Source organism: Sciurus carolinensis, chromosome 4, assembly GCF_902686445.1.
Source record: "Sciurus carolinensis chromosome 4, mSciCar1.2, whole genome shotgun sequence".
Taxonomy (NCBI): domain Eukaryota; kingdom Metazoa; phylum Chordata; class Mammalia; order Rodentia; family Sciuridae; genus Sciurus; species Sciurus carolinensis.
The window spans coordinates 158,544,545-158,557,798 of NC_062216.1; the positions used below are offsets into that span (position 1 = coordinate 158,544,545).

The 13,254-nt window shown below is 40.2% G+C and overlaps 1 protein-coding gene across 1 annotated transcript in view; it reads right to left on the reverse strand.

Moving 5' to 3' along the window:
• Positions 1-3,763: 3,763 nt before the first annotated feature.
• Pah (phenylalanine hydroxylase) overlaps positions 3,764-13,254 on the reverse strand; it is a 68,607-nt gene continuing 59,116 nt past the window's right edge. The window contains exons 9-13 of the mRNA XM_047548521.1: positions 10,043-10,099; positions 8,958-9,053; positions 8,294-8,427; positions 6,281-6,396; positions 3,764-4,672 (exon numbers count right to left, since the gene is read on the reverse strand). Coding sequence (XP_047404477.1) covers positions 4,629-4,672; positions 6,281-6,396; positions 8,294-8,427; positions 8,958-9,053; positions 10,043-10,099 — 447 coding nt within the window. The 3' untranslated portion in view covers positions 3,764-4,628. The remainder of the gene's footprint in view (positions 4,673-6,280; positions 6,397-8,293; positions 8,428-8,957; positions 9,054-10,042; positions 10,100-13,254) is intronic.

Genomic DNA, 13,254 nt, shown 5'->3' on the forward strand with positions numbered 1-13,254 from the left:
AAGTTAGATGAATACTGCAGTAGATTTTAACAATATTCTAATAATATTAGGTCCTTCAATCCACAAACATTGAATATTTTTCTATTTGTATGTTCCTTCTTCAATTTTTCATCAATGTTTAATAATTTTCAGGATGTAGAACTTTCACATCCTTGGTTAAATTTATTCCCATGAGTTTTAACTTGGGGACATTATAAATAGGATTTTTCTTGATTTTTGTAGCTTATTATTTGTATATAGAAATTCTACTGATTTTGTATCTTGATTTGGATCTTACAGTATGATTCAATTTGTTCATTAGTTCTATAATTCTAACAGGCTTTTTTGTGAAGTCTTCAGGGTTTTATACACAAAATATATATATATATATACACACAAACACATATATGTACATATATACACATATATATGTATATATATGATCATGTCATCTCAAATCAGAGAAAATTTAATTCCTGTTCAACTTGGATGCATCTTATTTCTTTTTCTTGCTGAATTGCTCTGCCTAGGACTTCTAGTATTCTGCTGAATAGAAGTGATGAGAGTGGGCATCTTTTTATTATTCCTTATCTCACTGATCTCAGAGGAAGAGAGAGAGAGAGAGAGAGAGAGAGAGAGAGAGAGAGAGAGAGAGAGAGAGAGAGAGAGAGGTATAGAGAGAGGGATAGAGGCATTTATTGTGTTGAGGTAGAGTTTTCTGTACTTAATTTGTTGAGAGTTGTTATTACCAAAAGGATGTCAAATTTACTAAATTCCTTTCCTGCATCTGTTGAGATGAACTTACCATTTTCCCCTTCATTCTATTAATGTGGTAAATCACATTGATCAATTTGCCTATGTTGAATCAACTTTTCATCCCAGGAATAAACCTAACTTGATGGTGGTGATTGATCCTTTTCATGTATGGCTGAATTCAGTTTGCTAATATTTTGCTGAGGATTTTTGCATTTAGGTTCAGCAGGGATACTGACCTGTAATTTTCTTGTCTTATAGTGTCCTTGTCTGACTTTAGTATCATGGTAATGCTAGTCTCACAAAATGAGTTTAAAAGTATAATTTTCTGATCAATTTTTTTGTAAGAGTTTGAGAAGGATTGGTATTGGTTTTCAATGTTTGGCAGAATTCAGGAGTAAAATTATTAGGTCCTGGGCTTTTCTTTGATGGGAAACCTTTTTTTTTTTTTTTTCAATTTTCTTATTCATCATTGTTCTGTTCAGATTTTTTTATTTCTTCTTATTTCAGTATTGGTAGCTTTTATGTTTCTTTATACTTTGGTATATAATTGCTCTATAATTGCTCACACTATGTTTCATGATGTTTCTGTGATATTAGTTGCAATGTCTCCTTTAATTTATGATTTTACTTATTTGAGTCTCTTCTGTCAATGTCTCCTTATTGATTTGCTGACTGAATGACATATCCATTGTTGAAAGTAGGGTATTTATGCTCCCTACCATTATTGCTGCTTTCAGATCTGTTAATAATTGTTCTATATATTTTGGTGTTTTGATGTTGGGTGCATAAATATTTATAACTGTTATATCCCCTTGTTGAATTGACCCCTCTGTCACTATGTAATGACCTTCTTTGTCTTTTTTTTAGTTTTTGGCTTAAAGTTCATTTTATCTCATACAATTATAGCTACCTTTGCTCTCTTTAGCTTTCAATTGCCAGAATACCTTATTCTATGCTTTACTTGTGTGTCCTTAAAGCTGAGGTGAGTCCCTTGCAGACAGTATATAGCTGTTTTTATTTTTTAAAATACATTCAGCCACTCTATGTGTTTGGATTGGAGAATTTAATCCACTTATATTCAAAGACATTCTGAATGGATAATACTTTACTACTGTCATTTTCTTGTTTTGTAGATTCTCTGTTCTTCTTCCAGTCTTGCTGTCTTCTTTTGTGATTTGATGAATTTCTATAATGGTATTATGCCTTAATTCCTTTCTCTTTATCTCTTTATCTATCCACTACATGTGTTTGCTTTATGGTTACCTTGAGATTGACTCAAAACATTTTATAGCTATATGGGTTGTTGTAAATGGATAATGACTTAATTCCAATTGCATATTGAAACTACACTTTCATTTCTCCTCTCCACATTGTTTTTGATGTCACAATTTACATCTTTTATATTTTCTATTACCTCTTAAATTTTTGCAGTTATACTTACTTTAATAGTTCATCTTTTCAACTTTATAATATAAACACAAGTGATTTACATGCTACCATTAAACTTACTTTCACCAAGGGCTGTGGTTGTAGCTCCATGGTAGAAGACTTGCCTAGTATGAATGAGGCGCTAGGTTCAACCCTTAATACCACATAAAAGTAAATGTTCCGTATTAAAAAAAAATTTACTTTCACCAGGGAGTTTTATACTCCCATATTACTAATTAACATTCTTTCATGTTGGGTGAACTTTCTGTAGTATTTTTATAAGGCAAGTCCTGCAGTGATGATTTCCACACCTTTTGATTGTCTTAGAAAGTCTTTACCCTCCTTTTATTTTCCAAAATATTCTTGGTTGGCACTTTTGTTTTCTTCCAGCCCTTTGCCTATATCATTCCATTTATTCCTGGCCTACAGAGTTTCTGCTGAGAAACCCACTGAGAGCCTACAAAGGCTCTTGTACATAAGGTTTTTTCTGTTGATGTTTTCAAGAATCCCTCTTTATCCTTGATTTTTGACAGTCTGATTATAACATGGTGTAGTCTTCTTTGTATTGCATCTGTTTGGAGATCTTTGAGTTTCTGGTACCTGGATGTCTATGCCTTTTCCCAGCTTTAGAAAAATTTCAGTCATTATTTCTTTTAGTAAGCATCTGCCCTTTTCTGTCTCTCTTCCCTCTGTGAACTCCTAGAACACGAGAGCTATCAACTCTGATTGCTGTTCTGTAAATCCTCCTTCATCCTCTTCATTCTTTTTTCTCTTTTCTCCTCAGTCTGTATCTCTTCAGCTACCCTGTCTCGAGCTCACAGAGTCTTTCTTCTGCTTGGTCAGTTCTGCTGTTGGTGCTTTCTACTGCATTTCTACATTTGTATTGTTGTATTCCTCAATTCTAGACTTTTTGTTGGGTTCTTTTTATTAAACTTCCCATTTCTTGCTTCTCTGATTTTCTTAGGTATTATCTGTATTTTCCTGAAGTTCACTGAGCTTCCTTCAAACAATTATTTTTTAATTCTTTGTCAGGCAATTCACAGATCTCCATTTGGGGAGTTAAAGTTACTGGAACATTATGTGTTCCTTTGGTGGGGTTATGTTTCATTCATTTTTCATGTTCCTCATTGCCTCATACTGATGTATGTATACCGAATAATAATAATAAACAACCACACAGTACATAAAGATGCAGATCTCTGGGTTCTATCCCCAAAGATTCTAAGTGGGCAGAGCTGGGAGAGGGCCCAGGATTTACTTTGATGGTACTACAGCCAGTCTGAGAACTACACTTGAAGAAGCACTGTGAAAATCCCTTAAGGATTAACTGCTTCCAAAGTAAAATGTAAGGTAGTGTAGGAATTTGGAGTCAAAACTTTAGAGACACTGATGTTCTCCCCACTGTCTGTCAGAAATTCATATGTGTGGGTAAAATGCACATTTGACAAAAGTCAGTCTGTTGACTATCCACACATGACTGATTATCACAATGAGCCTCTGAGAAGGGTTGGACATATGAACTTCCAATTATTCTTTCAATTTGCAAGACTGTGTAGCTAATGTGTTTCCAAAGCAATGAAAGGAATATTTCATTCCAGGAAGCATTTAAAACAGCAAAATTTAATAACCACTCATGTGTTTTCTAACATAAATAAATTCCTCACTTTTTTAGTGGACTTGCTATTTAATAATGTATGCACTTAGTCAATGAATATTTATTGATTTCTACTAACTATGTCTTTAGTTAACATCAGCTGCACCATAAGGATCTTCAAAAAGTTCCCCAAATACACTCGACAAATTGTTGGAAAATGACATTGGAAGTTGTGGGTATCCAGTGGGGAGTTCTAACGCCTTACACAGCAGTACTTACAATTACAATAAAACCTATAAAATGTTGTTATAATGCTATAAAATTTTAATTTTTGTAACTATCTTAATGGGCTCCCCAATTAAAGAAAATTTACATGGGCACAATAACAAAGCAGTAATTGGAGTCATATTTAATACAAATAGAAACTGAATTTTATAGAATAAGATTACTATTAAATCAGCTAATTCAATTCTAATGACAGTCTTATTTCACATGTAGCCATATATACTCCCTTAGGACTTCTCTATGGCAAACAAAAGCACATATGAAGCTTGAATGAAGCCTTTCCCAAATTTTAATTCACCTTGAGGAAATGTGACAGATTACCATTTTAACTTAATTGTGAGTATGAGATCATGATCTCTAAATCAAAGATGACTCCAAAAGATCCACCATTATGCTTTTGGATATATATTAATATACTGTCACTTCAGATTATTTTGATTTACTTGTTAATCAAAATAGTTTTATTCTAAAAAGTATTTAAAGCTAAGATTTTAAAAGAAGTATTTCTTTTCAGTTTTATGGATGAACAAAGTTGCCAGATTTCCATGGAGAGATTCTCAGTTGACAGACCAAGTTCTATCTGTATTTACTTTATTTTCTGGAGGGCATTGCAAAGGATTCCAACTTCACCTAGAAAGAAGAAAACCATTGATAAAGTCCACTCATAATTTAAAAATACCCTTGGAGTATCCACAAAGTACAGAGCCCTAGGGAATCAGTAGACTGCTTGAAGAAGCTGGTTGTCACTCAAATTTCATAGCATTTAGAGCTTAGTCATGGAGATAGGATTTGAGCAGTTGTGCTATATTTTAGGATGTGCTAGAGCTAGATCCCTCCCTTCTGGATCCTTCCCTCCTAGATCCAGAAAAAAACAAAAATGTGGAGAGGTAATGAGGCCTTATATAAAGTCGTATAATTCTAAGAATCTTCAGTTCCCAAACTGGCTAGTCTGTGTCCTTGAAAACCCCCTTATAAATGACCATCTATTGAATTATCTTTGTCTTTTCAGGAGAAATGAGAAAAAGAGCTACAGAAATAGCAAAAACAGCTATGGCCTCACCCCTTTGTCTCACATCCCAGCCTCTGGAACACCTGGCTAGCTTCTTCACTGACCACACTGACACCAAAGGAGTGTCCAGGGTAAAGCTGTGCGGGGGAGGGATCAGTCTTGGACTTTATGGAAATGGGAAATCACAGGCAGCCATACCTACTGTGGAATGTGGGCACAGTGACGAGGGCAAGTTCTGTGTATTGGAGGTTTCCACAGGCAATGTGAGAGGAGCATTACAGGGACACTTCAGACCAATCCACCACTTTGGACTGCACTGCCATGACACAAGGCAGGGACTCCTGCCTGGCCCAGAATGCCGCCCTGTGGGCTCCCCTCTTTGGTAGTTTCATCTATTCATTTGACAGCTCTTGAGTGCCTAATATAATTCTTAGGTATAGCGCTGTGAGCCGGGGATTCCACAGCAAACCCGCTGTGGCTGTCTGCCCAAGTCTAGTTGGAGAGACAGACAAGTGAACAATTATAAAACAACACAGGGAGAAACCCTCAGTGAGAGGAATCTCCAGGAATAGGAAGACACAGGAAAGACATGGGAACCAGTCTTCCTATAAGAGGTATCTGCACAAGATTTAAAGATGAACAGGCTGTGGACATTTCTAAAACAGCATGGGAAGGAGACTATATCAAACAGAAAGAACTACAAGGGCAAAAGTCCAGGAACAACTAGAGAGCACAGGAACTAGAAATTGATCAGTGTTGCTAGAAAAGAAAAAATTGAAGGGTTGGGGAGAATTAGGTATGATAAAGGGAACTTTGTGATTTTCTTTTAAGAGTAGCTATTACAATTCCATTACTAAGGAAGAGTAGAAGGCAATAGGTGAGCTACTGGAGAGCTGATAATGTAAACAGAACTAGCTCTGAGGGGATGAGATTCAGGCAGAATGATATCAGCTAGGCACGTGGAGGAAATGGGATGGAGAGGCAAAGGACAAAGGGGACCTGAGATGACAGGCCAGGCATAGAAGAGCGGTGCAGAGATAGGAGATGGAAGAGGTTCTCAGAGGGTGAAACTAGAAAGGATACTCAAAGCAACCTCTCCTTTTTGCCAAGTTCTTCTCCCCCAGGGAACCTGTGGCATAGGTGAGGTGTCTCCAAATTCAACACGTAATAAATCTCCTATTGTCCTGTAGTGAAGGTAAGGAAACACAACCTCCTGTTTCATTACTTACTGTTGATGGAGTCCGCCAAAATCTTGATCTGCTGGGTGTTGTCCAGGACCTCGATCCTCTGGGTGTACGGGTCATAACGAACTGAGAAGGGTCGAGGGATGGTGGCAGCGAAGTTCCTGAAAGCACAGGGCAGTGTTTGGAGAAGAGTAACTTTTTTCTCAGGGGTATTTCACATTGTTGTTAGCACTGAAATCTCACTAGAACGGGACTTCCAAAGCCAGGGCTGAGAAGGACGTGGCGCTTTAGTGAGATCCCCTTGGGAAGCCTTCCTGGTGCTGGAGGAAGGTGAGGCTCCCAGAGTAAGGAGGATGGAGGAGAGAACTAGAAACGCAGAGCAGGAAGGACCCAGGGTCCTGGAGAGAGGAGGAGGCGGAGTCATTTTAGGCCAGAGCAAATGGACTTGTGGGCCAGCATTTTACCTTTAGTTTTTTTTAAACATTTTTAGTTGGCAATAGTCCTTTATTTTTTTTTAATTTATTTATATGCGGTGCTGAGAATCAAAACCAGTACCTTGCACATGCTAGGCAAGTGCTCTGCCACTGAGCCAGCATTCTACCTTTAATTACTCAAGGCAAATGCACCCAAAGCTGATAGATTCAGCTCCAGGATTCCAGAGGCCTACATGTCCTGCGTCCTTCACCCGGCAGAGATAAACTATTTCGTAAAGGTGGTGACAGTGAGAATCAAGATATCTATGTTGGGGCAGACCCTGTGCTCGGCATGTCTCCTACTTGGACGAGCATCTGGTTTGCGGCTTGCAGAACTTGTAGGAAAGGCTCTTAGATCAGAGGCCTGAGAGTCCCAGAGTCCTGGAACCACTCTGACAGCCTCTTGTTGAACTGCCTCTGGGACTGACGCCTTCCCCAATTATCTACTGAATGCTTATTTGGGTCAGGTACTATTCTAGGGACTAGAGAAAGAGCAGGAAACAGAAAGGACAAAGATCCCTACCTTTATAGAACTTAAATTATAATAAGTCAGAAGTTAAGAAGTGCTAAGGAGAAAAATAAATTACAGAAGTGTGATGGAAGTGTGGGGTAGAGATTTGAAGTACAGTCATGTACTGCATAACCACATTTTGGCCAATTATAGACCACATCCATGACAGAGGACCTACAAGGTTATGCAGGAACTGGAATATTACTCTTGCCAAGTGACACCATAGCCATTGTAATGACACAGTGCAACACATCACTTATGTGTTCATGTTGATGCCAGTCATACAAAAGAAAGTATAGCAATACAATTGTGTATAGCACATAATACTTGCCAATAAGAATAAGTTGCTATACTACTGTTTTATGTATTTACTATACTAAGCTTTGAATTATTATTTTGCTGTTCTTCTACTTTATAAAGACAAACATTTTAGTGTAAAATAAAATTCTGTGTTAGACCAGCAGCAGCCTCATACATCTCGGCTTTACTGTGCCTGACAGCAAGAGTGTTTGCATCCTTGTCTCTGTGCTTGGTTTAATCTTGTGTTATTTTGTGCATCACGGCCTTGAAGCCATAGGCTGTACCATGTGGGTGCCGTGTAGCTGCAGTGTGCAGTAGGCGTCACCATCTAGGTGGTGTGCGTATCTGCTATGACGTTCACACTATGACAGTCACCTAATGACAAATTTCTTGGACACATGGTGAAGCAAAACATAAGCATAAGAGAGGAAGACAAAGAGAAGATTAAACGTGGGTGAAGATGTAAATGAGTGGAGGAAGCAAGTTATGCAGGTGTCTGGGAGAACAAAACGAAAAAGGTACTTCCCACGATTGGTGGGAGGACCTTTTGTGGCCACTCTATACATGGAGGGTTCAGTGCCTGGACTTGGTGTCTACCCTGAACAGAGACCAGATGGCAGAACAGTCTGCAGCAGACATCATGTCCAGTCTCTCAAAAGAGAGTGGAAATGGATGGGGGTGGGAAGTTCTGGAGGCCGACCATCCCCAGATCAGCATCCCCAGCCCGAGTCAGGAGACTCCCAGAGCTAAGGACCCACCTGGTTGCCACCTCACCTCACTTTTTCCTTGGCATCATTGAAACTCTCAGCCACGAAATACAGGGGCTGGTACTCTGTGACAGTGTATGCCTGATTAGCTGTCTTCTCCAATTCCAGGGGAAGGAGTTTTGGCTTGTCAGATAAGCAATACTGCAGGCACCAAGAGAAAGGCTTTGGGTTAAATCAAGATCAGGAGTCCCTGCTGTTCCTGTTGGCTATTTGCACGTCTTGTTTCACCCTGATTCCTTCTGCACTCCATCCCAAATGCAATAAACCAAGTTATTTTGCATTAACTAGATTCAACCCTTCATAGCTTATCTAAAACCTGCAGTCAAGATAGAAAGTGGTAATTCATTCCAACTACTTTCAAGCAAAGAGATCAACAGACATGGTGCAAGCCAACTGCATTTTCTGGCATGTGTTTGCATACATGGAAAGTTGCACACACAGGTCAGTCTTAGGATTAGGAGGCCCCTCCTCCCTAGGGCCCTGTGTACTTGCAGTTTTATCTCTGACACCCATGGCCATGATCGAATCTAGGTGCTAATCAATGAAGGATGAGCCTCCAATTTGCACCTCGAAATGGATACAAATGGGGCTTCAACAATACCAAGAGAATGAGAATGGTCTCCGGTACCCACCACTTTGAAATCCATCCCTGGTTCCTCTTAGGGTCCTACCTGTAATTCACCAAACGATGACAGAAGCCCAGCGCCATATGCCTTTATGGAATCCCCTTGCTTACAGAGCCCAAACTCCACGGTATACCAGTAAATCTGGAATGGAAAGTCAAGCAGAGAGCATACCCCAAGGAAGGGGAAGGTATCAGATACCCTAGGATGAAGGACAGAACTGCCCAGGTAGGAGTCTGGGTGGGTCTGTTCTTGGAGTCAGTGCCACTTGAGATCACGTCTCTGTATCCAGTGTCTGACCCTACCTCCTCACCTGTTGAATCAAGAGTTGGTGGATCCAAGGTATGATGGGAAACATACCTTGATGAGTACTAAGGAAGTCCCCAAAAGATAACCCCAATAAATTCCTCTCTCTCATGGAACTTCCCATTCTTTTTGCTTTTTTCACTGTGGTATAAACTAGATATCACATGTATCCCTAAAATGTTCTTAAATTGGTAGGACTTATACCCTCCCCAAATAACCAAGTCATTTCCCTTCAATATCTCCTAGTCCAACATGTCCCTGCCTGAGGAAAAGTGTCTTGGGGTTCTCGACTTAGGAACTGGAGAGGGATGTGTTAAAACTGTGGAGTATAAAGTAAGGAAATCACCTACAATGCGGCTGTGCTGCCTCTCCAGGGTCAGTGGATGCGTGTCATCACAGTCACGTGGGAGAGAGGACTGTCTGGCAAGAATGAAGAGTCCACCCCCTTTCCTACCTTGTGTCTGAGAAAAGAGCCTAATGCTGGCCCTGGTGCAGAGGTGGAGATGTAAACATTCCCTCTTCAAAACTGTGAATCCAGACTACTTCATAACACACTTTATGCCCAAGGGATTTCAATTAGCATAGCCTATTGTTATTTTCAAGAGCACTCTGTTTAAAATTATGTGTAAACATCTGCATGCAGCTGCCTCCAAAATAATCCATGAAGGAGAAATCAAAATATGAAGTTTCCCCTGTGCAAATGGAATCCACTACATTCTGATTCTTTCCCCCAAATAGCCTTGCTTCCAGGAAAGAGCAAATCTTTAAGCTCTGAAGGCCACAACCACAGCACTCCCCCAACACAGCCAGGGGGAAGAAAGACTCACGGTGGCAAGCTTCTCGATGTATTCATCAGGAGCACCCAAAGAGGCAAGGCCAATTTCCTGTGTGGTGGAGAAGGAGAGTCGTCGGCACAGTCCATCTCCACCTCTACCCTCAGTACACGCTGGTGCTTGACCACAGAAAGGTCACAAGTGGCCAGCTGTCTTTAGAAGGACGCAGGTGGATCCTGTGTGATCTGTCAAGTCTTCCCTGCCCGCACACCACAGAAGCAGAGATCTCTAGAGCAGGGGGAACCTTTCAACATCATTTGGTTCTTTTGTGTTCACTTTACAAATCAGGTACAGAGAAGGGAGGTGACCTGCTCATGGTCACACAGGGGGTTGGGATCTAAAGCTTTATCTCTTGATTCCAGTCCAGTGAATACTCTCCCATAGCACACATGAGCATTCCTGGAGTATCAGATGAGGCTTAGTCATGTACCTTGAGACACCACAGGAGAACTCAGATGAGTGTTTGAAATGCTTCCAGGCCTATTACCCAACTGGGAAGTTTGAAATGTCACGGATCCTTTTTCATCACAACTTCAACAGCAAAGTTCCTCTCATGGTCTCTTTGTCTCTTTTATAGCATTTATTTGAGCCTGGTGTGTGTGTGTGTGTGTGTGTGTGTGTGTGTGTGTGTTTCCAAGTATATGCATTCCTTTCAAAAATATTCATTGAACGCCTTCTGTGTGCCAGACTGTGTACGAAATTGATACAGATTCTTGACTTTGTGGTTTGCAGTGGAGACAAACAACAAATAATAAGTATATACATAGATATGTGACTTCCTGATAAGTTCTTTGGAAAGAAGAGACAGAAGGAGACAGGACAAGGGGGATTAAGAGTTTCAGGGAATCTGGGAGAGGCACAACATTAAATGGGGTTTCAGAGGAAGCATCATTGAGATGGCGATACTTGGGCAAAGACTTGAACGAGATCATTAGTTCCACTAACCTCTGAGGGAACTGTTTTGTAGATCAAGCACACAGACAATGCAAACATTCCCTAAAGAGGGGAAATATAGAATTGGTTCAAGAATCAGAGAGGGAGCCAGCATGCCTGGAGCAGAGTACATGAGGAGGAATTCAGAGTCAGATTACGTAGGATCATCTTAGATATTTTAGGGCTTAGGCTTTTCCTTTCAGTGAGATGGGAAACTATTTCAGGGTTTTGACCAGAGAAGTGGACATGATTTGAATTATGTTAACAAAGAAAGACTCACTCTGGTCACTGCAAGAATGGACTGTGGGGGGTCACAGGTAGGGGCAGGATGCCAGTAAAGAGCTATGAAGTCAACAGGGTGAGAAATGACAGGGTTGACTGAAACCAGGGTGGTAGCAGGGGCTGTGACAAGACACGGTTATGCATATTTTAAAGGAACAATGCACAGAATAGTCTGAAAGATTGGTTGTGCGGTAAAAGAAAAAAGATGTGATAATATTCCCTGGTGCCTTTGGTTTAAGCAACTGGAAGAATGGAGTAATCATGGACTGATATGAGGAAGGTTGTAGGTGGAGGTTTGAACAAGATTTGAAATTCAGTTCTGGACCAGATGATAGAAATATCTAAGGAAACTCCAAGTGGAGATGTTGAGTAGGCAGTTGGATATTAGAGTTTGAGGACTGACGTCTGAGCTGAGGATAAAAATTTACCCACCATCATAGTCAAGAAAGTATTCAAAGCCATGGGATTGGGTGAGATCACCAAAGGAGTGAGTGTAGACAGAGAGAACTAATGACTGAGACGACTTTAAAGCAAGAGAACACATGGTTTGCATTTCTGTATCCCTCCTACACCAGGCCGACAGTCTTGACCCCCCTATGCTTAGAAAATGCTGTCTGATGTAAAGTAAATCAGATTTAGACACTGTCCTTAACCTGGTTCTACTCCCTGCCCCTCCACCATCTTCATTCCAACCATCTTTCCAAATAAGCCATAATCCCAAATCTATCAAAATCCATTGATAAATCCAAGATGAAAATGGTGCCCAATTCTCTTGGTTACCATTCTCCCTGAGGCCAAAGCTAGCCTAAAACAAGTGCCCCTGTTATTTCACTGTGCTCTGTCCCCAACCCATACTGCCCTGTAGTGAGAAGCAAGTTCTGACTTTAGACCAAAAAGGAATATTCTCATAGAACTTTTTAAATGACTCCTTGCCTTGGGATTTTCCAGATCAAAGTTGGAGCCATGTGATACTGATGGCCTTGCAGCTCTTATCTGTTGTATATAATCGTCCACCCCTCTGTGGGGTTCCTCAAAATGGAAATGGCTTAGGGAGAGCTGACACTTAGCCTCTTAGTTGGCAGAGGAACTTCGGGTGGCAAAAATAAGAAGTTCTTATTCTCTAAGAGAAAACTGATAGTACTCAGGTCATAGTAATCGGTCCTTGTTTGAAGCCCACCCTGAGTAATCAATACTATCTTAGCACTGTCAGTGATAAAACTTCCAGAATTAAAGTTAACTAAGATGAACACCCTCCCACTTCTAAAAGTCCAACAATCTCTAAACTCCATAGCTCCCAAAACCTCACGCAATAGTAACAAAAGCTTTCTCTGTTTAGAAAGCCTGTGGATCTTACAAGCACAGTTCTCCCTGACTTAGTAAGCAATGAATTCAGCTTTCTGTTTTGTTCACTTGTTTCAAATGTGAAGTGGTATCCCCTTAATTTGGCAGTGGAAATATGTATTTCTTCCAGCTGACAGAAAATGCTTATAAGATTTGCACTCAATGCCATTATTCTGAAATTCAATATTGGCCCCACATTTCCTCATGGGTTATTCCATTTGATCCTCATTCTTCATTGTCAGGAAGAGGACTGGCAGGGAAGGCTTTTCACTAAGAAGATCTGTGGAAATTGAAAGACAGGGTGCCCTGGTGATTTGTCCCAGGTCACAGAGCTGGTCATTGGCAGGGCTGGATCCTGTGAGTGCATCAGAACCATCATTCAACCATGATCCCAGACACCCAAGCATGGTTTTTGGCTACCTCTCAGTACCCGGAGAGAATTAGCAGAATATTTTCATTCACTCCAAAGCATTTCTTTTTTTGACCTTGCTCATTACTGTGAAAGAGGAATCAAGGTCTAGATTGCTACTTTGAGGATGGTGAGAAGATGCTGGGCTCTTTATTTACTTACATATATGTTTATTTTGTCAACTATAAGTCAGATCCTTGGCATTTGGATTCTCAACAAATAGTATCTTATTTAATTCAAA